Raw genomic sequence first — 24,626 nt, 5'->3', positions numbered from 1 at the left:
CCGTGGGTATGCAAGCCAAGCTAGAGCAGAATTCCATTGGAAAACCCAACCAAGGTTCCGATCGTGTGTACGCGGCATCAGTGGATAGAGAAAAATATTTTACAAGGAAAACGTAAAAGGATTGTTACAAATCGAATTTTATTATTGTCATACTAGAGGTGCTCATTGGAAGTCTATTAAACATATATACAGCGCACGTCTATCAGATCCTCGCCGATAATGGCAGGCATGGTCTGCGGTTCCGGAAATCATTACAGAATGTTCTTTTTTCTACAGATATTCTTCTTGAGTTCAATCCATTTGTCACGGGATATTCTACAGATACCGGCAAGAACACGGATCCCCTTTCCTTCCTCAATGAAGCCGTTCCTGGGGCCAAATCCTTGTAAGACTTTATTCCTAAAAATGACTGATGTAAAGGAAAGGTTCATTCTTCTCCGCTTCTTACATGTGCCTGGGAAAGGGAAGAGTATTATGTGAAGTTCAGGAAGGATCGCAGGCTCCTCCCATGTACATAAGTATCGCAGGCTCCTCCCATGTACATAAGTATCACAGGCTCCTCCCATGTACATAAGTATCACAGACTCCTCCCATGTACATAAGTATCGCAGGCTCCTCCCATGTACATAAGTATCACAGGCTCCTCCCATGTACATAAGTATCGCAGGCTCCTCCCATGTACATAAGTATCACAGACTCCTCCCATGTACATAAGTATCACAGGCTCCTCCCATGTACATAAGTATTACAGGCTCCTCCCATGTCCATAAGTATCACAGGCTCCTCCCATGTACATAAGTATCACAGGCTCCTCCCATGTACATAAGTATCACAGGCTCCTCCTATGTACATAAGTATCACAGGCTCCTCCCATGTACATAAGTATCACAGGCTCCTCCCATGTACATAAGTATCACAGGCTCCTCCCGTGTACATAAGTATCACAGGCTCCTCCCATGTACATAAGTATCACAGACTCCTCCCATGTACATAAGTATCACAGGCTCCTCCCATGTACATAAGTATTACAGGCTCCTCCCATGTCCATAAGTATCACAGGCTCCTCCCATGTACATAAATATCACAGACTCCTCCCATGTACACAAGTATCACAGGCTCCTCCCATTTACATACATTTCACAGGCTCCTCCCATTTACATACATTTCACAGGCTCCTCCCATTTACACACATTTCACAGGCTCCTCCCATGTACATACATTTCACAGGCTCCTCCCATGTACATAAGTATCACAGACTCCTCCCATGTACATAAGTATCACAGGCCCCTCCCATGTACATAAGTATCACAGGCTCCTCCCATGTACATAAGTATCACAGACTCCTCCCATGTACATAAGTATCACAGGCTCCTCCCATGTACATAAGTATCACAGGCTCCTCCCATGTACATAAGTATCACAGACTCCTCCCATGTACACAAGTATCACTGGCTCCTCCCATGTACATAAGTATCACAGGCTCCTCCCATGTACACAAGTATCACTGGCTCCTCCCATGTACATAAGTATCACAGACTCCCCCCATGTGCATAAGTATCACAGGCTCCTCCCATGTACATAAGTATCACAGGCTCCTCCCATGCACCTTCTGCACCATCGACCCAACAATACAATCACACAAATATAAATACAAAATCAATACAATATAATGAATGTCAACCCTATTGCATATACAATACATAAAAATCAATAGTAAACAAAGTTGTTTACAATCCGTTAGAAAATTTAAAAAAATAAAATCAACAATTACCTCATAGTATTTAAATTTGTTTTAAAACATAATTGTATTACATGAGGATTGGGGCCATTTATTTACTACCTCAATCACTAAATAACAAATAATTACTGATAAAACAATCTGGCCCGGATTCACAAAGCACATATCTACAGATACGCCGCGTAAGTGTAAATATGCGCCGTCGTATCTGTGCGCCGGACTCTGAAACCAAGATACGCCTGAAAATAGGCTTCATCCGACCGACGTAACTTTCCTACGCCGGCGTATCTTGGGCGCATATTTACGCTGGCCGCAAGTGGCGCTCCCATCGATTTTCTATTCACATATGCAAATGAGGGAGATACGCCGATTCACGAACGTACTTGCGCCCGGCGCATATTATACGCGGTTTGCGTAAGTCGTATGTCCGACATAAAGTTATTCCCCGTATAGGAGGCGCAACTCATGCAAAGGTATGGACCAGGGAACAGCCGTCGTATTTTACGTCGTTTACGTAGTACGTGAATAGGGCTGGGCGTAGGTTACGTTCACGTCGTAGGCAGTGATACGTCATATCTTAGGGAGTAGTTCCGATGTGATTCTGAGCATGCGCACTGGGTTGCGTCCACGGGACGGCGCATGCGCCATTCATTATACGTATCTGTCTGAGACTCGGCCCATCATTTGCATGGGGTCACGCCTCATTAGCATGGCTCACACCCACTTCCACTTACGACGGCTTACGCCGAGGGAACCCAGCGCAGATTTGGCAGCGCTGGCTTTGTGAATCCAGTGCTTGCCTCTCTGCGCTACATCGGCATAGCGTTCTGCTCTCCCCCTCCGTGCCGCTGCTGTCCTCCATTCTGCTCTCCACCCTTCATGCTCCGTGTCCCCCCTCCGTGCCTCTGCCGTTCTGCTCTCCCCCTCCGTGCCGCTGTGCTCTGTTCTGCTCTCCCTCTCTGTGCTGCCGCTGTGCTCTGTTCTGCTCTCCCCCTCCATGCTCCGTGTCCCCCCTCCGTGCCTCTGCCGTTCTGCTCTCCCCCTCCGTGCCTCTGCCGTTCTGCTCTCCCTCTGTGCCGCCGCTGTGCTCTGTCCTGCTCTCCCCCTCCATGCTCCGTGTCCCCCCTCCGTGCTGCTGCTTCCCCCATCCGTGCTCTGTGTCCCCCTCCATGTCCTCCTCCGCCCCCTCTGTGTCCCCCTCCATGTCCTCCTCCGCCCCCTCTCTGTCCCCCTCCATGTCCTCCTCCGCCCCCTCTGTGTCCCCCTCCATGTCCTCCTCCGCCCCCTCTGTGTCCCCTCCATGTCCTCCTCCGCCCCCTCTGTGTCCCCCTTCATGTCCTCCTCCGCCCCCTCTGTGTCCCCCTCCATGTCCTCCTCCGCCCCCTCTGTGTCCCCCTCCATGTCCTCCTCCGCCCCCTCTGTGTCCCCCTCCATGTCCTCCTCCGCCCCCTCTGTGTCCCCCTCCATGTCCTCCTCCGCCCCCTCTGTGTCCCCCTCCATGTCCTCCTCCGCCCCCTCTGTGTCCCCCTCCATGTCCTCCTCCGCCCTCTCTGTGTCCCCCTCCGCCCCCTCTGTGTCCCCCTCCATGTCCCCCTCCGCCCCCTCTGTGTCCCCCTCCGCCCCCTCTGTGTCCCCCTCCGCCCCCTCTGTGTCCCCCTCCATGTCCTCCTCCGCCCCCTCTGTGTCCCCCTCCGCCCCCTCTGTGTCCCCCTCCGCCCCCTCTGTGTCCCCCTCCATGTCCTCCTCCGCCCCCTCTGTGTCCCCCTCCATGTCCTCCTCCGCCCCCTCTGTGTCCCCCTCCATGTCCTCCTCCGCCCCCCTCTGTGTCCCCCTCCATGTCCTCCTCCGCCCCCTCTGTGTCCCCCTCCATGTCCTCCTCCGCCCCCTCTGTGTCCCCCTCCATGTCCTCCTCCGTCCCCTCTGTGTCCCCCTCCATGTCCTCCTCCGCCCTCTCTGTGTCCCCCTCCGCCCCCTCTGTGTCCCCCTCCATGTCCCCCTCCGCCCCCTCTGTGTCCCCCTCCATGTCCCCCTCCACCCCCTCTGTGTCCCCCTCCGCCCCCCTCTGTGTCCCCCTCCATGTCCTCCTCCGCGTCCCCCTCCGCCCCCTCTGTGTCCCCCTCCATGTCCTCCTCCGCCCCCTCTGTGTCCCCCTCCATGTCCTCCTCCGCCCCCTCTGTGTCCCCCTCCATGTCCTCCTCCGCCCCCTCTGTGTCCCCCTCCATGTCCTCCTCCGCCCCCTCTGTGTCCCCCTCCATGTCCTCCTCCGCCCCCTCTGTGTCCCCCTCCATGTCCTCCTCCGCCCCCTCTGTGTCCCCCTCCATGTCCTCCTCCGCCCCCTCTGTGTCCCCCTCCATGTCCTCCTCCGCCCTCTCTGTGTCCCCCTCCGCCCCCTCTGTGTCCCCCTCCATGTCCCCCTCCGCCCCCTCTGTGTCCCCCTCCCGCCCCCTCTGTGTCCCCCTCCGCCCCCTCTGTGTCCCCCTCCATGTCCTCCTCCGCCCCCTCTGTGTCCCCCTCCGCCCCCTCTGTGTCCCCCTCCGCCCCCTCCATGTCCTCCTCCGCCCCCTCTGTGTCCCCCTCCATGTCCTCCTCCGCCCCCTCTGTGTCCCCCTCCATGTCCTCCTCCGCCCCCTCTGTGTCCCCCTTCATGTCCTCCTCCGCCCCCTCTGTGTCCCCCTCCATGTCCTCCTCCGCCCCCTCTGTGTCCCCCTCCATGTCCTCCTCCGCCCCCTCTGTGTCCCCCTCCATGTCCTCCTCCGCCCCCTCTGTGTCCCCCTCCATGTCCTCCTCCGCCCCCTCTGTGTCCCCCTCCATGTCCTCCTCCGCCCCCTCTGTGTCCCCCTCCATGTCCTCCTCCGCCCTCTCTGTGTCCCCCTCCGCCCCCTCTGTGTCCCCCTCCATGTCCCCCTCCGCCCCCTCTGTGTCCCCCTCCGCCCCCTCTGTGTCCCCCTCCGCCCCCTCTGTGTCCCCCTCCGCCCCCTCTGTGTCCCCCTCCATGTCCTCCTCCGCCCCCTCTGTGTCCCCCTCCGCCCCCTCTGTGTCCCCCTCCATGTCCTCCTCCGCCCCCTCTGTGTCCCCCTCCATGTCCTCCTCCGCCCCCTCTGTGTCCCCCTCCATGTCCTCCTCCGCCCCCTCTGTGTCCCCCTCCATGTCCTCCTCCGCCCCCTCTGTGTCCCCCTCCATGTCCTCCTCCGCCCCCTCTGTGTCCTCCTCCGCCCCCTCTGTGTCCCCCTCCATGTCCTCCTCCGCCCCCTCTGTGTCCCCCTCCATGTCCTCCTCCGCCCCCTCTGTGTCCCCCTCCATGTCCTCCTCCGCCCTCTCTGTGTCCCCCTCCGCCCCCTCTGTGTCCCCCTCCATGTCCCCCTCCGCCCCCTCTGTGTCCCCCTCCGCCCCCTCTGTGTCCCCCTCCGCCCCCTCTGTGTCCCCCTCCGCCCCCTCTGTGTCCCCCTCCATGTCCTCCTCCGCCCCCTCTGTGTCCCCCTCCATGTCCTCCTCCGCCCCCTCTGTGTCCCCCTCCATGTCCTCCTCCGCCCCCTCTGTGTCCCCCTCCATGTCCTCCTCCGCCCCCTCTGTGTCCCCCTCCATGTCCTCCTCCGCCCCCTCTGTGTCCCCCTCCATGTCCTCCTCCGCCCCCTCTGTGTCCCCCTCCATGTCCTCCTCCGCCCCCTCTGTGTCCCCCTCCATGTCCTCCTCCGCCCTCTCTGTGTCCCCCTCCGCCCCCTCTGTGTCCCCCTCCATGTCCCCCTCCGCCCCCTCTGTGTCCCCCTCCGCCCCCTCTGTGTCCCCCTCCGCCCCCTCTGTGTCCCCCTCCGCCCCCTCTGTGTCCCCCTCCATGTCCTCCTCCGCCCCCTCTGTGTCCCCCTCCATGTCCTCCTCCGCCCCCTCTGTGTCCCCCTCCATGTCCTCCTCCGCCCCCTCTGTGTCCCCCTCCATGTCCTCCTCCGCCCCCTCTGTGTCCCCCTCCATGTCCTCCTCCGCCCCCTCTGTGTCCCCCTCCATGTCCTCCTCCGCCCCCTCTGTGTCCCCCTCCATGTCCTCCTCCGCCCTCTCTGTGTCCCCCTCCGCCCCCTCTGTGTCCCCCTCCATGTCCTCCTCCGCCCCCTCTGTCAGGATGGAGAGCGGCGGTAGGAGCCGCTAAACCCGGCTCCTACCTTTTCCAAATGAACAAAGTCAGTGATCACTGACTCTGTCCATTCATATGACTGAAACATTGTAACCTGTGTTTACAACGTTTCAGTTTATGAATGGAGAGGAGCCGCTGTCTCCTGTCCATTCATTTCCAGTGCAGCTGAGAAAGGGACGGGGGAATCTGTGTCCTTAGTCCCTTTCTCTGTCTCAAAGGTGAGATATCAGGGGTCTGTTAATTGTAAAAAATAATACATATTAAAATAAAAAACACACTGACACATCCATCCCCCCCCCCCCCCAAGAAAGCATTGTAAAAAAACAACAAAAAATTGTGAAAAATTTAAATTGTAAAATAAAAATAAAAAACTGACACATGACATAAAAAAAAAAAAAGTATCGGTACTTGTACTCGGTCTTAAAAAAGTGGTATCGGGACATCCCTAGTTAGTATAGTGGTGAGGTAGGTCGTTGTAGGAATCAGGTTGGTCAGTACTAGTGTTGAGCGGAATACGCCATATTCGATTTCGCGATATATCACGAATATATAGCCGAATATTCGTGAAATATTCGCTAAAATCGAATATTCGTGATATTTTATAAAAAAAAAAAAAAAATTGCGAAATTTCGCTAATGCGAATTTATTGCGAACATTTTGCAAATTTTTTTTTTTTTTAAATTGGCTCTGATGCAAAAGAAGGGCGGAGAAAGTATTTGCGAATATTCGGAAATCGAATATTCGCGAATACTTTCTCCACCCTTTTTTTGCATCAGAGCCAATCAGAGTTGTCAAAATCTCGCAATCAATTTCGCATTCGCATTAGCGAAATTTCGATAAAATATCACCAATATTCGATTTCCGAATATTCGCGAATACTTTCTCTGCCCTTCTTTTGCATCAGAGCCAATCAGAGTTCTCCTACCACAGTTGTCAAAATATTTCACAACATTTTTTTTTTTATAAAATATTCCGAATATTCGATTTCCGAATATTCGAGAATACTTTCTCCGCCCTTCTTTTGCATCAGAGCCAATCAAAAAAAAAATAAAAAATTCGCAAAATGTTCGCAATAAATTCGGATTAGCGAAATTTCGCAATTTTTTTTTTATATTCGGAATAGCGAATATTGGCTGCGAAATTCGAGATATTCGCGAATACTCGAATATGCCATATTCGAGCCGAATATTCGCAATACGAATATTCGTGAGCAACACTAGTCAGTACTACTGTACTAGCAGATGGGACTCAGAGAGTGCTAAAAATCTGCGGGTTAAGGGGCGCAAATCTCTTGCCCTGCCCCGGGGGGTAACAACCCATGCTACGCCATGTAAGCCGAAGAGCTAACACCTAGGCAGACTTCCTGACACCAACACTGGGGTTGTGTACCCAGGACAGGACCGCGTCCCAACTTTCACACCTCCCATCCTGTTCTTGGACAATCAACATCTACCCCTTCCATGGTGAAGCCTGCGGGGGAAGGGTATGTACTATACGACGGGGGTTTGGAATGTTCCGATGGCGGGGTACTAGCGGGGGGCTTTCATTTTGGACGGGATTCTACCTTCAGAGCGCAAACATTTATTTTTCTTTACTACAAAGCTGAATTTAGTAAAATGTTTCCGATCCTCTCACCGCCTTGTTGTTGTATTTTCCAGCGATATGCCCACACAGGCCCGAGCTCTGATAGACCAGATGAAAAGCGACAAGGTAACCCGCTGACCTCTGAAGGGTCACCTTTTTTTTTTTTAAGTTTATCTAAAACCAAAACATTTTTTTTTAACCCCTTCCATACCGGGGGGGGGGGGGGCACTTGCGCACCTTCCTGCCCAAGCCAATTTTCAGCTTTCAGCGCTGTCGCACTTTGAATGACAATTGCGCGGTCGTGCTACACTGTACCCAAACAAATCTTTTATCATTTCGTTCCCACAAATAGAGATTTATTTTGGTGGTATTTGATCACCTCTGCGATTTTTTATTTTTTGCGCAACAACTAAAAAAATACAGAAAAATTTGAAAAAAAATAAAGTTTTTATTTTTTTTCTGTTCATTTTTTTGGTAAATAAGTATGTTTTCTTCTTCAGTTACGGGCACTGATATGGCGGCACTGAAGGGCACCGATGGGCACTGATATGGCGGCACTCTTGAGCACCGATGAGGTGGCACTGATGGGCACTGATAGGCGACACTGATGGACACTGATAGGCGGCACTGGTATGCGCCACTGATAGGCACTCATAGGCGGCACTGATGGGCACTCATAGGCAGCACTTATGGGTGGCACTGATGGGTACTTATGGGTGGCACAGATGGGCACTGATAGGTGGGCACTGGGCATAGATGGGCACTGAGGGGTGGCACTGATGGACACTGAGGGGTGGCACTTGTTGATCCCATATTGTGCCAGTCAGTGCCCATCTGTGGGCACTGATTGACATCTATTCTCATTTTTTTTTTATTATTATTGCCCCCTTCCCTGGTGGTCCAGTGTTGGCATCCGAGGGGGGCTGCGCTGATAAACAATCAGCGCGAACCCCCCCTGTCAGGAGAGCCGCCGATCGTCTCTCCTCTACTCGCGTCTGCCAACGATCAACGGCTCTTCCTGTTTACATCGTGATCAGCCGTGATTGGACATGGCTGATCACGTGGTAAAGAGCCTCCGCCGGAGGCTCTTTACCGAGATCGGAGATCAGACTGACACCCCGCATCACCGATCGCTGCGCGCCCCCACGGGCGCGCGCCGGCATGTTATCCTGCAGGACGTCAATAGACGTCCAGTCAGGATTTCAGAACCACTTCCCGGACGTCAATTGACTATTGACTGGGCGGGAAGTGGTTAAAGTTTCGGATAGAGTAGGGAAGGGTTAAAAAGCATCAGTTTGTTCTTGAGATGTTGGGGGTCCCTTTGGGGAGACTTCTATGGGTGTTTATCACATTCAACAAGTGTCCCCCGTGGAAGATTTCCCCTCTAGTCTTGTTTTCAAATTAATGTTTTTTTTCCCCCCCACATTTTTACGAATCGCGATCGTAGCGAATGACCCGCAAAAAAAAAATCGAATGAAACGAAAACAAACACATTTTTCGGCAGTGCAGATGTCTACTTATATTGAATGATAATATTTATCTTGCTGCAGTTCTTCTTTAACCACTTAAGGACCGCCTAACGCCGATATACGTCGGCAGAAGGGCACGGCTGGGCACAATCACGTACAGGTACCTCGCCTTTAAGAGCCCAGCCGTGGCGCGCGCGACCCGGGCCAAAGCTCCGTAATGGGATCTGTGGACCCGATCGCCACCGGTGTCCCGCGATCAGTCACAGGAGCTGAAGAACGAGGAGAGCTGTGTGTAAACAAACCTTCCCCGTTCTTCATTGTGGCGCCGTCATTGATCATGTGTTCCCTGATATAGGGAAAGACGATCAGTGACGTCACACGCCAAGCCACGCCCCCTACAGTTAGAAACACATATGAGGTCACACTTAACCCATACAGCGCCCCCTAGTGGTTAACTCCTAAACTGCAATTGTCATTTTCACAGTTATCAGTGCATTTTTATAGCACTTTTCGCTGTATAAATGACAATGGTCCCAAAAATGTGTCAAAAGTGTCCGATGTGTCCGCCATAATGTCGCAGTCACGAAAAAAAACGCTGATCGCCGACATTAGTAGTAAAAAAAATTATTAATAAAAAATGCCATAAAACTATCTCCTATTTTGTAAACGCTATAAATTTTGCGCAAACCAATCGATAAACGCTTATTGCGATTTTTTTTAACCAAAAATAGGTAGAAGAATACGTATCGGCCTAAACTGAGGAAAATAATTTTTTTTTATATATTTTTGGGGGATATTTATTATAGCAAAAAGTAAAAAATATTGAATTTTTTTCAAAATTGTCGCTCTATTTTTGTTTATAGCGCAAAAAATAAAAACCGCAGAGGTGATCGAATACCACCAAAAGAAAGCTCTATTTGTGGGGAAAAAAGGACCCCAATTTTGTTTGGGAGCCACGTCGCACGACCGCGCAATTGTCAGTTAAAGCGACGCAGTGCCGAATCGCAAAAACTGGCCTGGTCCTTTACCTGCATAATGGTCCGGGGCTGAAGTGGTTAAAGCCCCTCCCATTTATTTAACTTTTCTCCTTCGCACATTTCTGATTTTTTTTTCTTTTGTTTGCAGAGAATTCGTTTTACTACAGACTGGAAGATCATCACCGTGTTTATTGGCGCCAATGACCTCTGTGCCGCCTGTACAGACAGTGTAAGTCTCTCTCTCTCTCTCTCTCTCTCTCTCTCTCTCTATATATATATATATATATATATATATATATATATATATATATATATATATATATATAAATATCGGAGTGTAACCTTTTATTCCAGCTCCTTGTGACATCATCCCTTACATTTAGCTACATTGTACACAGCCATGACCACTAGATGGAGCTGATGATCATAAGAAATAAACATTTTAGACACTACAGAAAATAAATTGGAATGGCCAGAGGCGTAATTGGAACCTTCAGGTCCTTGGTGGCAGAAACCATGAAGGGCCCCCCCCCCCTCCCCTCCTCCGACCTCCAGGATCCTTTAAACCACTTCCTGCCCAGTATATAGCAAACTGACAGCACGGCGGGACTTTCATCATTGTAAGTGGACGTCATATGACGTTCTCCCAGAAGGCGAGGCTCCCGCAGCAGCACGATCTGTCACCGGCTCATGACTGGTCACTATACTGGCCCGCTGCAGTACCATGTGATCACTGTGACCAATCACATGACAATTGCAAACAATGAATGGCTTCCTTTCATGCCATTCATTATATACAATTGCGTTGCTAGCTGTGATTGGTCACAGTGATCACATGGTACACACAGGGCCAATCACAGCTAATCACAACAAAAGACACTGAATTAATCAGTTTCATTCAGTAAAAATGGCTGCTTATACCAATGAAATTCACTTGTATAAGCAATCATAATGTGTACTGACACTCAGCCCGACACTCCGCGCCAACACCTCGCCCCACACTCCGCCCCACACTCTGCCCGACACTCAGGAGGAGCGTTGGGCAGAGTGTGGGGGCAGAGTGTGGGGGCAGAGTGTCGGGCGGAGCGTCGGGCTGACGCTCTGCCCCGACACTCTGCCTGACACTTTGGCCGACCCTCAGTCCCCACACTCAGCCCCCACACTCCTCCTGACACCAAGGCCGATACCTCGCCCCACACTCAGCCCCCACACTCGGCCCCCCACACTCAGCCCAACGCTCCTCCTGACACTTAGGCTGACCCTCATCCCCCACACTCAGCCCCCACACTCCTCCTGACACCAAGGCCGATACCTCGCCCCACACTCAGCCCCCCCACACTCAGCCCCCACATTCGGCCCCCCACACTCAGCCCAACGCTCCTCCTGACACTTAGGCTGACCCTCATCCCCCACACTCAGCCCCCCACACTCAGCCCAATGCTCCTCCTGACACTTAGGCCGACCCTCATCCTCCACACTCAGCCTCCACACTCAGCCCCCACACTCCTCCTGACACTTAGGCCGACCCTCATCCTCCACACTCAGCCTCCACACTCAGCCCCCACACTCCTCCTGACACTTAGGCCGACACCTCGCCCCACACTCAGCCCCCCACACTCGGCCCCCCACACTCGGCCATCCATGTATTAGTATTAAGATACAAGGGTGAAGATTCTGATTATTACACACGTCCGTTACTGATCCGCTGTAGAAACATTATTTGCATCTATATTGTCCACATTTCCATTAAACTGTATTGAATGTTGAATCACATTTCCTTTTTTTACTATTTTTTAGAATTACTTCTCAGCTACGAATTACATCAGTCGCATCAGAGAGGCCTTGGACCTGCTGCATCAGGAGGTTGGTTCAACATTTCTAAAACTTTATTCACGGTGGGGGCGGACGAATGGCTCAAAAATACTTAAATTTAGCCGATCCGTGTATTATTACATTAACCCTTCGGTTGCATGTGTTTGCTAGTTCTCTAGAACTGTTACATTGTATCTCCTGTTACAAAGAGGTGTGTGTGTCCTGTGCTCGTTACCTCCATCTAGAGGACATAATGAGATATATCACTACTGCCCATAATAAGGGACATTCATTCAGACCAGAAAATAGCCTAAAGATCATTTGTTTTTGCCCAATTTGCACAGAACATACACACAGGATGAAATGCAATCTGGTTGTGTTCATAGAGATCCATCAGTGATTCTACAAATCATTTTATGACTGTAAACAAAATGAACACAAAGCAATCTGTATATCATGTCCTCTATCTATTGTGAAAGAGACATATTCATTCTGTCTCTCTCTCCCCCTCCCCCGTTCCTCTCTCTCCTCTCCCCTCCGCCTTCCCTCTCTTTCATTCTCTTCTTTCTCCCCCTCCCTCCCACACTTTCATTTTCTTCTCTCCCCCTTCCTCTCTCTCACCCTTCTCTCTTCTCTTTAATTCTCTCTCTCTCCTCCCCCTTTCCCTCTCTCCTCCCCCTTCCTCTCTCTCCTCCCCCTTCCCCTCTCTCTCCCTCTCCTCCCCATTTTCCCTTTTTTATCCTCTCTTTTCTCCCCTTCTCCTCCCCCTCCCTCCTCCCCTTTCTCTCTCTATTTCCCTCTCTCTCTCCCCTCCTCCTTTCCCTCCTCTTTCTCTCTCTCTTCCTCTCTCTCCTCCCCCTTCCTCTGCCCCTCCCCATTCTTTCTCCTCTCTCAACCCATCCCCTCTTTTATTCTCTTCTCTTTCCAACTATCTCCTCCACCCTCCCTCCCTCTATCTCCTCCCCTCTCTTTCATTCTATTCTCTCTCCCCCTTCCTCCCCGCACTTTAATTTTCTTCGCTCTCCTCCCCCTTCCCTCTCTTTAATTCTATTCTCTCTCCCCCTTCCTCCCCGCACTTTAATTTTCTTCTCTCTCCTCCCCCTTCCTTTCTCTCCCTCTCCCCCCTCTCTCTTTCTTTTCCTCGATCTCTTCCCCCCTTCCTTTGTCCCCCCCCCCCTTCTCTATCCTCTTCCCCTTCCCTCTCTTTCATTCTCTCTCTCTCCCCCTCTCACTCTCTCTCTCCTCCCCGCTTTCCCTTTTTATCCTCTCTTCTCTCTCTTTTCTTCCTTTCTCCTCCCCTTCCTCTTTCTCTGTCCATTCCTCTCCCTCCTCCTCTCCCTCCTCTCTCTATCTCTTTTCCTCTCTCTCTTCCCACTTCCTCTGCCTCCCCATTCTCTCTTCTCTTTCCCCCATCCCCTCTTTTTCATTCTATTCTCTTTCCTCTATGCTCCCTCTCTCTCTCTCTCTTTCCTCCCCCACACTCTCTCTCACCTTTTTTTCCTCCCCCTCTTTTCTCTCTATTCTCCCCTCTCTCTATTCCCTCTCTCTCCTCCCCACTTTGCCTTTTTATCCTCTCTTCTTCCTTTCTCCTCCCCTTCCTCTCTCTCTGTCCATTCCTCTCTCCCCCTCCTCCTCTCCCTATCTCTTTTCCTCTCATTCCTCCCCCTTCCTCTGCCCCCCCATTATCTCTCCTTTTTCCCATCCCCTCTCTTTCATTCTCTTCTCTATCCTCCACCCTCCCTCTATCTTTCCTCCTCCGCACTTTCTCTCTCTGGCCTCTTCCCCCCCCCTCCTTTCTCTCTCTTCCCCCCTCTCTATTCCCTCTCTCTCCTTCCCATTTTACCTTTTTATCCTCTTCTCCTCTCCCCCTTTCCTCTCTCTTTCTTCTCCTGTCTTCTCCTCCCCCCGCCCTCCCCTCTCTCTCTTGTCCCCCCTTTTCCTCTCCTCTCCTTTCTCTCTCTCTCTCTCTCTCTCTCTCTCTTCACCTCTCCACCCCCCTCCTCTCTCTCTCTTGCCCCCCTCTTTTCCTCTCTCTTTCTTCTCCTCTCCCCCCCTCTTCTCTTCTCTCCTCTCTCTTATCTCTCTCTTACCCCCCTCTTTTCCTCTCCTCTCCTTTCTCTCTCTTTCTCTTCTCCTCTCCCTCCTCTTCTCTCTCTCCTCTCCTTCATCTCTCTCTCCTATATCTCTCTCTTGCCCCCTCCTCTTTTCCTCTACTCTCCTCTCCTCTCCTTTCTCACTCTTTCGTTCTCACTCTTCCAGGTCCCCCGGGCATTTGTCAATCTGGTGGAGGTCATGGACATCTTCCCGCTGAGAGATGGAGTGTTGGACAGTCGTGTGGAATGTCCCACTTTCCTTGCAAAGTAAGCAGTATTATAGCACATTGCACATACTCATCTAGATTTGCCATGAGGATCAAAGAGAGGAAGTTGCAAATTAGAACTTACACAGAGCAGAACACTAACATGTAATAAGTTACATAAAATAAATCTTGACGGATAATAATAAAATACAATTTTCACATGTTTTATGCCAGTCACATAACCAGTTTCTCAGTGAGAAAGCTAGGCACCCAAAAAGTCCAAGCGACTGAGAAAGTCTGGAGGTCTCAGAGGAGTGACAGAGCCCGGGGTGCCAGAAGATCCCCTACTGAGAGCCCAGGGAGTATGGAGGCGCCTGGGGTGCCAGGAGATCCCCTACTGAGAGCCCAGGGAGCATGGAGGTGCCCCGGTGCCAGGAGATCCCCTACTGAGAGGCCAGGGACTATGGAGGCGCCTGGGGTGCCAGGAGATCCCCTACTGAGAGGCCAGGGATTATGGGGGCGCCTGGGGTGCCAGGAGATCCCCTACTGCAAAACCAGGGAGCATAGAGGTGCCCCAGTGTGCCAGTAGACCCTCTACTGAGAGGCCAGGGAGCATGGAGGTGCCCAGGTGCCAGGAGATCCCCTACTGCGAAGCCAGGGAGCATGAGGGTGCCAGGAGATCCCCTACTGAAAAGCCAGGGAGCATGGAGGTGCCCAGGTGCCAGGAGATCCCCTATTGTGAAACCAGGGAGCATGGAGGGGCACAGGGTGCCAGGAGACCCTCTACTGAGAGGCCAGGGACCATGGAGGTGCCCAGGGTGACAGGAGGTCCCCTACTGAGAGGCCAGGGAGCATGGAGGTGCCCAGGGTGCCAGGAGATCCCCTACTGAGAGGCCAGGGAGTATGGAGGCGCCCAAGTGCCAGGAGATCCCCTACTGAGAGGCCAGGGAGTATGGAGGCACCCGGGTGCCAGGAGATCCCCTACTGAGAGGCCAGGGAGCATGGAGGTCCCCAGGGTGCCAGGAGATCCCCTACTGAGAGGCCAGGGAGTATGGAGGTGCCTGGGTGCCAGGAGATCCCCTACTGGGAGGCCAGGGAGCATGGAGGCGCCTGGGGTGCCAGGAGATCCCCTACTGAGAGGCCAGGGAGCATGGAGGCGCCTGGGGGGCCAGGAGATCCCCTACTGAGAGGCCAAGGAGTATGGAGGCGCCTGGGTGCCAGGAGATCCCCTACTAAGAGGCCAGGGAGCATGGAGGCGCCCGGGGTGCCAGGAGATCCCCTACTGAGAGGCCAGGGAGCATGGAGATCCCCGGGTGCCAGGAGATTCCCTACTGAGAGGCCAGGGAGCATGGAGGTGCCCAGTTGCCAGGAGATCCCCTACTGAGAAATCAGGGAGTGAGCCCAGGCAGCAGGAGGCTGCGACTAAAACGGTGGGAAAGCCAAGAGAGCTCAGAGAACCAGGAAAGCTGGGGGTGTGGTCTGAGGAGCCAATAGATCGTTATTGTTGGATGTATAGGCATTCGATCTATCTCTGTATATATGTTATTGTGTCATGATTGTGTCATTTCACCTGTACAGGCTGCTGTGCCCATGTGTTCTGAGCTACCCTATGGATTCCTATGAGACGCAGATGGTAAAGGACACCAACCTTGGTTATCAGGTGCAGTACTGTGTTATATCCTTTACCCCAATATTACACAGAGCAGCAAAATTAACTGCAAATGGCTTATTGGTGCCATTTCTCATCATTTTTACATGTTCGCCATATAACCCTGGTGGAAAAAAAATCTATTTTTAATTTTCTGGATTATAATAATAGTTATTAAAAGGAGTATGATCTTAGTTTTCTGTCTGTCGCCGTTACTCTGAGAAGGCCCATGGCCCATATTTGGCCTTGATATCTTTGTAGATCCAGTGATTGGAACCCACACCCAGGCAAGCTGCACCATATGGCTAAATGAATGTGGACACCTGACCATCACATCTACTTTATGGCCCAAAACATGGAATGTCCTGCACAGAGTCCTGAAATCAACCCTACTGAGCACCTTCATAAGCCAGATCTTCTCATCCAACATCAGAACTCACAAATACATACAAATCCCCACAGACACAGTGCAAAATCTTGTAGAAAGCCTTTTCAGAAGAGTGGAGGAATTCAAGAGCCCTGACCTCAACCCTACTGAACACCTTTGGTAGGAACTGGAATCTCTGACTGCAAACCAGGTCTTTTTTTTGGTGCCCCATGAAGGGCCTGATACTGGGCCTGATGGCCAACGTGGGACCCGACACACAAGTGAGGTCTTTTCGTTGGTGTCCAATGTGGGGCATGACACACAAGCATGTGGCTTGACACACAAGCAAGGACTTTTTGTTGGTGCCCAATGTGGGGCCTAACGCACAAGCCAGGTATTTTTGTTGGTGCCCAACGTAGGGCATGACACACAAGCAAGGTCTTTTTGTTGGTGCCCCATGAAGGGCTTGATACTAAAGCCAGGTGTATTATTTGTTGGCCAACGTGGGACCTGACATACAAGTGAGGTATTTTTGTTGGTGCCCAATGTAAGGCCTGCCACAAAAGCCAGTTCTTTTTTTTGGTGCCCAACGTGAGGCCTGCCACAAAAGCCAGTTCTTTTTTTTGGTGCCCAACGTTAGGCCTGACACACAAGCTAGGTCTTTTTTTTTGCTGCCCGATGTGAGGCCTGACACACAAGCTAGGTCATTTTTTTTTTGCTCCCCAATGTTGGCCTGACACACAAGCCAGGTATTTTTGTTGGTGCCCAACGTAGGACATGACACACAAGCAAGGTCTTTTTGTTGGTGCCCCATGAAGGGCTTGATACTAAAGCCAGGTGTATTATTTGTTGGCCAACGTGGGACCTGACATACAAGTGAGGTCTTTTTGTTGGTGCCCAATGTGAGGCCTGCCACAAAAGCCAGTTCTTTTTTTTGGTTCCCAATGTGAGGCCTGACACACAAGCTAGGTCGTTTTTTTTTTGCTCCCCAATGTGTGGCCTGACACACAAGCAAGGTCTTTTTGTTGGTGACCAACGTGGGGCATGACACACAAGCCAGATCTGTTTGGTGGTGCCCAACGTGGGGCCTGACACACAAGCCAGATCTTTTTTTGGAGCCCAACTTGGGACCTGCCACAAAAGCCAAGTGTTTTTTTGGTGCCCAACGTGAAGCCTGGCACACAAGCCAGGTCTTTTTTTTTGGGTGCCCAATGTAAGGCCTGACTCACAAGCTAGGTCTTTCTTTTGGTACCCAACTTGGGGACCCGACATCACAAATGTGTACAAATTTCCACAGAAATCTTGTGGAAAGCCTTTTCCAGAAGAGTGGAGCCCTGACCTCAACCCTACTGAACATCGACACCTGACCTCCCCAATGCTCTTTTGGCTGAATGGGCACAAATCCCAACTGATACACTTCAAAAGTTTGTGGAAAGCCTTCCCAGAAGAGTGGAGCCAGCTCCATAAAGACACGGTGTGACCAGTTTGGTGGTGGAGGAACTCAACCTGCACATAGCCCTGACCTCAACCCTACTGAAGGAACTCATGTCCTGCACAGAGCCCTGACCTCAACCCTACTGAAGGAACTCTAGTGTCCTGCACAAAGCCTTGACCTAAACCCTACTGAAGGAACTCTAGTGTCCTGCACAAAGCCCTTACCTAAACCCTACTGAAGGAACTCTAGTGTCCTGCACAAAGCCCTGACCTAAACCCTACTGAAGGAACTCTAGTGTCCTGCACAAAGCCCTTACCTAAACCCTACTGAAGGAACTCTAGTGTCCTGCACAAAGCCCTGACCTAAACCCTACCGAAGGAACTCTAGTGTCCTGCACAAAGCCCTGACCTCAACCCTACTGAAGGAACTCTAGTGTCCTGCACAAAGCCCTGACCTAAACCCTACTGCTGAAGGAACTCTAGTGTCCTGCACAGAGCCCTGACCTCAACCCTACTGAACCTCTTTGGGATGAATTGAAACCTCAAATGCAAGCCAGTTTTGTTTTTTTATAGTGTCCAATGTGGGACCTGACATGCAAGCTGGGTCTTCCTCTCCAACATCAGTACCTGACCTCACAAATAGAAACAAATTCCCACAGACACCCTCCAAAATCTTGTGGAAATCCTTCTCACAAGAATGGAGGAGGTGAAAGCCACAAAGGAGTGGAGACTCTATATAGATGGTCAGGTGTCCACAAGCTTTTAGCCATATGGTGCAAAATACAAGGGCTGGTATGCAAATACTGAATCCTGCCAATTCCCACCCTTCCTATGCCCAGAACTGGCACACATGGACTAAAAATAACAACAAGTTCTTCTGTTTCTTTTCCTATAACAGTCCAGTCTGAAGCAACTGGTGGATTCTGGAAGATATGACACAGGAGAGGACTTCACGGTGGTTCTGCAGCCATTTTTCCGCAATACAAAGATTCCATATCAGTCGGTAATTGTATTTAAAAAAAAAATATTCAAATAAGAATCTGCTCCATGGCCTATTATATATAAGAGTGCTGTTGATGCTCAGTGTGTTTTCTCTTCTCTATCTAGAATGGGGCACCAGATGTCTCGTACCTCGCCCCAGACTGTTTCCACCTCAGTCAGAAGTCTCACTCCCAGCTGGCCAGGATGCTCTGGAACAACATGGTAATGTATAAATTCTGGGCTGTGGGAGCCAATGGCAGGGGGGGGGAGGGGCAAATGCACAAATGTTAAATGTTATTTAGCCAAGACTAAACCAGTGGCTTGTGAGCCACATTATGTCCTCAAGTTATATATGGCCTTATCTGCCTCTCCCGAGTGACTAGACAATGTAAGCATACAATGTAGCCACAACTTATCTGCATACGACAGAGCATGGAATGAAACATATAATGTGTCACATGGGACACATTTTCCTTTGCAAAACTGAGCAGTTGGATTTGCTGATGGTGACTATGTGAGATGCGCGGGGCCATCTTTAAGGCAGGGCAAAAGGGGCAGCTGCCCAGGGCCCTGTCGTTGTTGTGGGGCCCAAAGCAGCTGCCTCATACTTGCCAACTAGAATAGTTTAAATTCCCTTGTCCCTTGAAGTTTTAGTCCCGTGCTGTGTCCTGATATCTCAGTGTGAAGTGCTGCTACTAATGCTGTCCAGCTCTGCTCTATTGTTTACAGATGACTCACTTGCAGACCTTGTGTTTACATATAAATAACAGGATCATTCATATGTAAATAACAGGATCATTCATATGTATATCATGCCCCTCTGCAGTGAAGAGATGATGTGCTGTAACCCTCTAGCAACCAATCAGGGAGCAGTATTACTGTACAGTAATCTCTAGCCACCAATCAATGAGAAGAAATCATGTGCTGTAACCTCTAGCAACCAGTCAGTAAATGGTAATGATATGCTGTCACCACCGCCATCCAATCACAATCGCTGCCTGATCTGATACAGTAAACTGATTTTAGGCCCCTTTCACACGGACGGACCGTTCGTCCGTTCATTACAAGTCCGTTAACGGACTTGTAATGAATCCCTATGGGAACGCGTCCGTTAGCGGATGGAGCATCCGCTAGCGTCCGCGTCAGTCGGGTTCCGCTTTTCCGAACGGAAGAAACCCTATTTTTCTTCCGTTCGGCGGAACTGACCGGATGCAGACGGACAGACAGACCGTCTGCATCCGGTCCCCCATAGGGGAGAGCGGAGCAGAGACAGGGCGGTCCCTGCACTGTGTGCGGGGACCGCCCTATCCGCCGACAGCTCAGCGGGGATCCCCGCTGAGCTTCGGCGGACACATGGAGCGGACCCGGAAACGGTCCGCTCCGTGTGAAAGAGCCCTTAAGTCTAGCTCAGGGTTTGACAAATTTGCTTGGAATCTAGGAGCCAGCTAAAAAAGTTAGGAGCCAGAAAACGCGCCCCGTCCCGACGAGCTCGCACGCAGAAGCGAACACATACGTGAGCAGCGCCCGCATATGTAAACGGTATTCAAACCACACATGTGAGGTATCGCCGCGATCGTTATAGAGCGAGAGCAATAATTCTAGCCCTAGACCTCCTCTGTAACTCAAAACATGCAACCTGTAGAATTTTTTAAACGTCGCCTATTTCACGAGCGGACGCAATTTTGAAGCGTGACATGTTGGGTATCAATTTACTCAGCGTAACATTATCTTTCACAATATAAAAAAAAATTGGAATAACTTTACTGTTGTCTTATTTTTTAATTAATTTTTTATTTTTTTTCCCCAAAAAGTGCGCTTGTAGGACCGCTGCGCAAATACGGCGTGACAGAAAGTATTGCAATGATCGCCATTTTATTCTCTAGGGTGTTAGAATAAAAAAATATATACTATGTTTGGGGGTTCTAATTAGAGGGAAGGAGATGACAGTGAAAACACATTAGAACTGCTGTTTTACTTGTAATGCCAACGGCCACCACCAGATGGCGCGAGGTCACAGAAGTAAGCTTAGGCCTTCACAAGTCTGCAAAGTCCCGTCCTCAGTTGCCGGCCGTCGTGGGCCCGCCGCGATCGTGCGGCGGGGGAGGTGGGGGCGCACGGAGACACAGAATCCTGTGCCTCCGTGCGCCCCCACCTCCCCCGCCGCGCGATCGCGACGGCTGGTAATTGAATCCGCGGCTTTGCGGCCTCGTAGGCCGCAAAACCGCAGCCTCAATTACCGGCGGGCGCGGGCGCCAGGTCACAATTTCTTGTTGCAATTGCGATCGGGCGCCCGGATATTGTCGAACCCTGGTCTAGCTGATATTTATTGTATGTCTCAGAGCAGGTGGAGAGCAAAATTGCATGGGGGGGGGGGGGGGCATAAAGAAAATGTTTGCCCATGGACCAATCAACATTAAAGACGGCCCTGGAGATGCTTAATGGAAGTCTGCACCACATGAAGCATAGAAGGTGGTCACATGACACCACTGGGTCATCATTTTGAGGGTTGGACTGGCGGAAGTTGAGCAGGTTAGATGGTTAGTGGAAGTCTGCGCCACATGACCCGTATAGTGTGGTCACATGACACCAGGTGACCGGCTCATCCTTCTCGGAATATTCTGTATCTACAGGTTTTCGGATGGCTGATGGTGACCAGCATAGGCGTGTGCCAGGTGTGCCTGGGCACACCCTAATCACCCTGTGTGGTGCAGATTGCATAAAAATAAACTGCGTTAAACATGCAGTAACGCACAGAAAAATACAGCATTAAATGGCACATAACACACCGAAATATACAACGTTAAACGTGCCCTAATGCACAGAAATATGCTGCATTAAACGTGCAGTAACACACTGGAATATACTGCTTTAAACATGCAGTAACGCACAGAAATATACTGCGTTAAGTGTGCAGTAACACACTGGAATATACTGCTTTAAACATGCAGTAACGCACAGAAATATACTGCGTTAAGTGTGCAGTAACACACTGGAATATACTGCTTTAAACATGCAGTAACACACAGAAATAGACCCCTGATATTTCACCAAAGCTCCCTAATGGGGCTCCTAAAATAAGTATATAATAAAAATAAAAAACTACTAACACTGTCCACTGCCCTACTGACACCGTCCACCGCTCTGCTGACCACATCAGTATACTGTATATACACATGCAAATATGTTTGAGCTTTGGGGTGCACACCCTAATCCAATAGGCTGCGCACACCTATGGTGACCAGGTGAGGTGGTTGGTGGAAGTCCGCACCTCTCCCCTGTCTCCAGCCCACAGCTTGTACTTACAGAATATGGGATGACCCGGCGGTGTCATGTGACCACCTTTTGGGGTTCATGTGGTGCAGACGACTTCCATGAAGCATCTCACCTGGTCACCCGCCAGCAAATCCAACTGTCCTCAATTTTGCCAACCTAAAGGTGTCCCATACCTGCATGGAGAGTTCTGTGTTGCTCATTCTGGTAAAGCAAACAGCAGAGGGCACCAACTAAGTGCAGTATATAGGAAAATACTTGATTAAAAAATATATATATTTTCCTATATACTGCACTTAGTTGGCGCCCTCTGCCATCTCCTTTTATATATTGCAGAGATTACTTCAGTCTTATTGAGGAGCCACAAATATCTTGGGACTTTTTAGTAGAATCCCCCGCAGCACATTTATTCATATGCTTATGTTATAGCTAAGCTGTATCCATACCTGAGCCATTCCCAATAATTCCATTCCGGTGAAGCTCCGGTTTTATACTATTATGCTGACTAAGGAGCTGGAAGGTCGGTGGGTTGGATTTACTAAAGGCAAATAGACTGTGTACTCTGTAAGCGCTCTCATTTTCCCCAGAACTTGGTGAATGCAGTGAAGCTTCACTTTGTAAAGAATACCCAATCAGGTGCCAGGTTCGGCCTGCGCTGGACTGACTGGATCAATCACTAGTTGTAGGTAGGTGGCTTTGTGGGCAGGGAAGAAGAAATCGCTTCCAGTGGGTTGTGACCAACAGTGGACGGTGGTGGTGGACCCACTTGGGGGCTTGGGCTGCTACCCAGTGGCGGTGCGTCCATGAAGGGCGCAGGAACACTGCCCCCATTCTCTTGTCACCGCTGTAATCCCCATAGATAGATATATATGCATTGCATGAGGTCAGGGGGGCACAATACTGGGATCAGGAGGGCACAGTCCAGGGAGGTCAGGAGGGCACAGTCCAGGGAGGTCAGGAGGGCACAGTACAGGGAGGTCAGGAGGGCACAATACTAAGATCAGGAGGGCACAATACTGGGATCAGGAGGGCACAGTACAGGGAGGTCAGGAGGGCACAATACTGGGATCAGGAGGGCACAGTACAGGGAGGTCAGGAGGGCACAGTACAGGGAGGTCAGGAGGGCACAGTACAGGGATCAGGAGGGCACAGTACGGGGAGGTCAGGAGGGCACAGTACAGGGAGGTCGGGAGGGCACAATACTGGGATCAGGAGGGCACAATACAGGGAGGCCAGGAGGGCAGAATACTGGGATCAGGGGGGTACAATACTAAGATCAGGAGGGCACAATACTAAGATCAGGAGGGCACAATACTGGGATCAGGAGGGCACAGTACAGGGAGGTCGGGAGGGCACAGTACAGGGAGGTCGGGAGGGCACAATACTGGGATCAGGAGGGCACAGTACAGGGAGGTCGGGAGGGTACAATACTGGGATCAGGAGGGCACAGTACAGGGAGGTCGGGAGGGCAGAATACTGGGATCAGGAGGGCACAGTACAGGGAAGCCAGGAGGGCACAATACTGGGATCAGGAGGGCACAGCCATCCTAGGACAGCTTGGTAAAAGGCGTGACTGGCCCGGCAAATCTGGGACAGTTGGCAAGTATGGTGTAATGCAAGACAATCATGGGGCCCCCCATGCACCTCGGGCCCCTGGGCAAGGTTGCCCACGCATTAAGACAGCCGAGGCTTCACCACCTTCACTAAGCTCTGAGGAAAACAAGTGCAGCTGCAGGGTCTACTTACCTTTAATAAATCACCCTCATTGTGTCCCGGGACCGACCTTCCCACATCACAGGAAGATGGACGTTCTCCGAAACGATGATCAGCGGAAAAAGTGTCTTTACGAAACTCACAGAGAAGCCAGAACCTTCCCATCTTCTGTTATTGGCACAGGCGGAGTTTATAACGTGTGACAGGATATTATAATCCTTCTCACATTCCGCTCCATGGTAACAGGGCTGGGACAAGGGGTGGGCAGAAGGGTGCGGCTGTCCTGGGCGCCATGTGTATTGTAGGGGGGGCTGCAAGTTCCTTCTGCTTTAGGGCCCACAGGAGTAGTGACAGTGGCATCACTACATCTGTCAGCACAGTGCTGGAAGCAGCAAAGGGAAGAGGAGAAAGCTGGGAGGAGGTGCAGGCTGTGCTCTCTTTCCCGCTCCACCTCATAAGCTCACACATAATGAAGGGGGGGGGGGGGGCAATTTGCCATCTTTTCCCTGGGTACTGGATGATCTTGTCCCGACACTGCATGGTTGGCTTTATTCCACATCTCCCCATTCCCCACATGTGGGGTCTTTTCATATTTATTTTTTTATTCTTCAGCTTGAACCCGTCGGGGAGAAAACGGACACTCTGGACTTGGCAGCCAACCTGCCACTCAAGTGCCCAACTGAGGTAAGGAAACCAAAAGCTGAACTCCAGGGATGTAAATCTATTCCTCCAGAGCCGCAAAGGACATAAATCCACTTTGTGTGCACCACCATGCCACCTGGCAAACCCAGATATTACCTTGTAAAAAGTATCAGTGACATCATCACTGTGTTGTATCTAACCTGTGCAGAGAGCTGTGGGAGGGGCCCAGCAGGCTCCACCCACTACAGAAAACTTCAGGAGTGGGGGCGGAGACAAGACCAGGCTCCCGGAGAAAGAGCTGTGGGAGGGGCCCAGCAGGCTCCACCCACTACAGAAAACTTCAGGAGTGGGGGCGGAGACAAGACCAGGCACCCGAAGAAAGAGCTGTGGGAGGGGGCCAGCAGGCTCCACCCACTACAGAAAACTTCAGGAGTGGGGGTGGAGACAAGACCAGGCTCCCGGAGAAAGAGCTGTGGGAGGGGCCCAGCAGGCTCCACCCACTACAGAAAACTTCAGGAGTGGGGGTGGAGACAAGACCAGGCTCCCGGAGAAAGAGCTGTGGGAGGGGCCCA

At 51.3% G+C, this 24,626-nt stretch overlaps 1 protein-coding gene across 1 annotated transcript in view; it reads left to right on the top strand.

Annotated features, from left to right (window-relative positions):
- PLB1 (phospholipase B1) overlaps positions 1-24,626 on the top strand; it is a 202,450-nt gene that overhangs the window by 131,091 nt on the left and 46,733 nt on the right. The window contains exons 29-37 of the mRNA XM_040347863.1: positions 277-385; positions 7,517-7,568; positions 10,037-10,117; positions 11,686-11,751; positions 13,960-14,060; positions 15,578-15,659; positions 18,347-18,451; positions 18,556-18,651; positions 24,025-24,096. Coding sequence (XP_040203797.1) covers positions 277-385; positions 7,517-7,568; positions 10,037-10,117; positions 11,686-11,751; positions 13,960-14,060; positions 15,578-15,659; positions 18,347-18,451; positions 18,556-18,651; positions 24,025-24,096 — 764 coding nt within the window. The remainder of the gene's footprint in view (positions 1-276; positions 386-7,516; positions 7,569-10,036; positions 10,118-11,685; positions 11,752-13,959; positions 14,061-15,577; positions 15,660-18,346; positions 18,452-18,555; positions 18,652-24,024; positions 24,097-24,626) is intronic.

Source organism: Rana temporaria, chromosome 4, assembly GCF_905171775.1.
Source record: "Rana temporaria chromosome 4, aRanTem1.1, whole genome shotgun sequence".
Classification (NCBI taxonomy): domain Eukaryota; kingdom Metazoa; phylum Chordata; class Amphibia; order Anura; family Ranidae; genus Rana; species Rana temporaria.
This window is presented reverse-complemented; position numbering and strand designations above follow the sequence as displayed.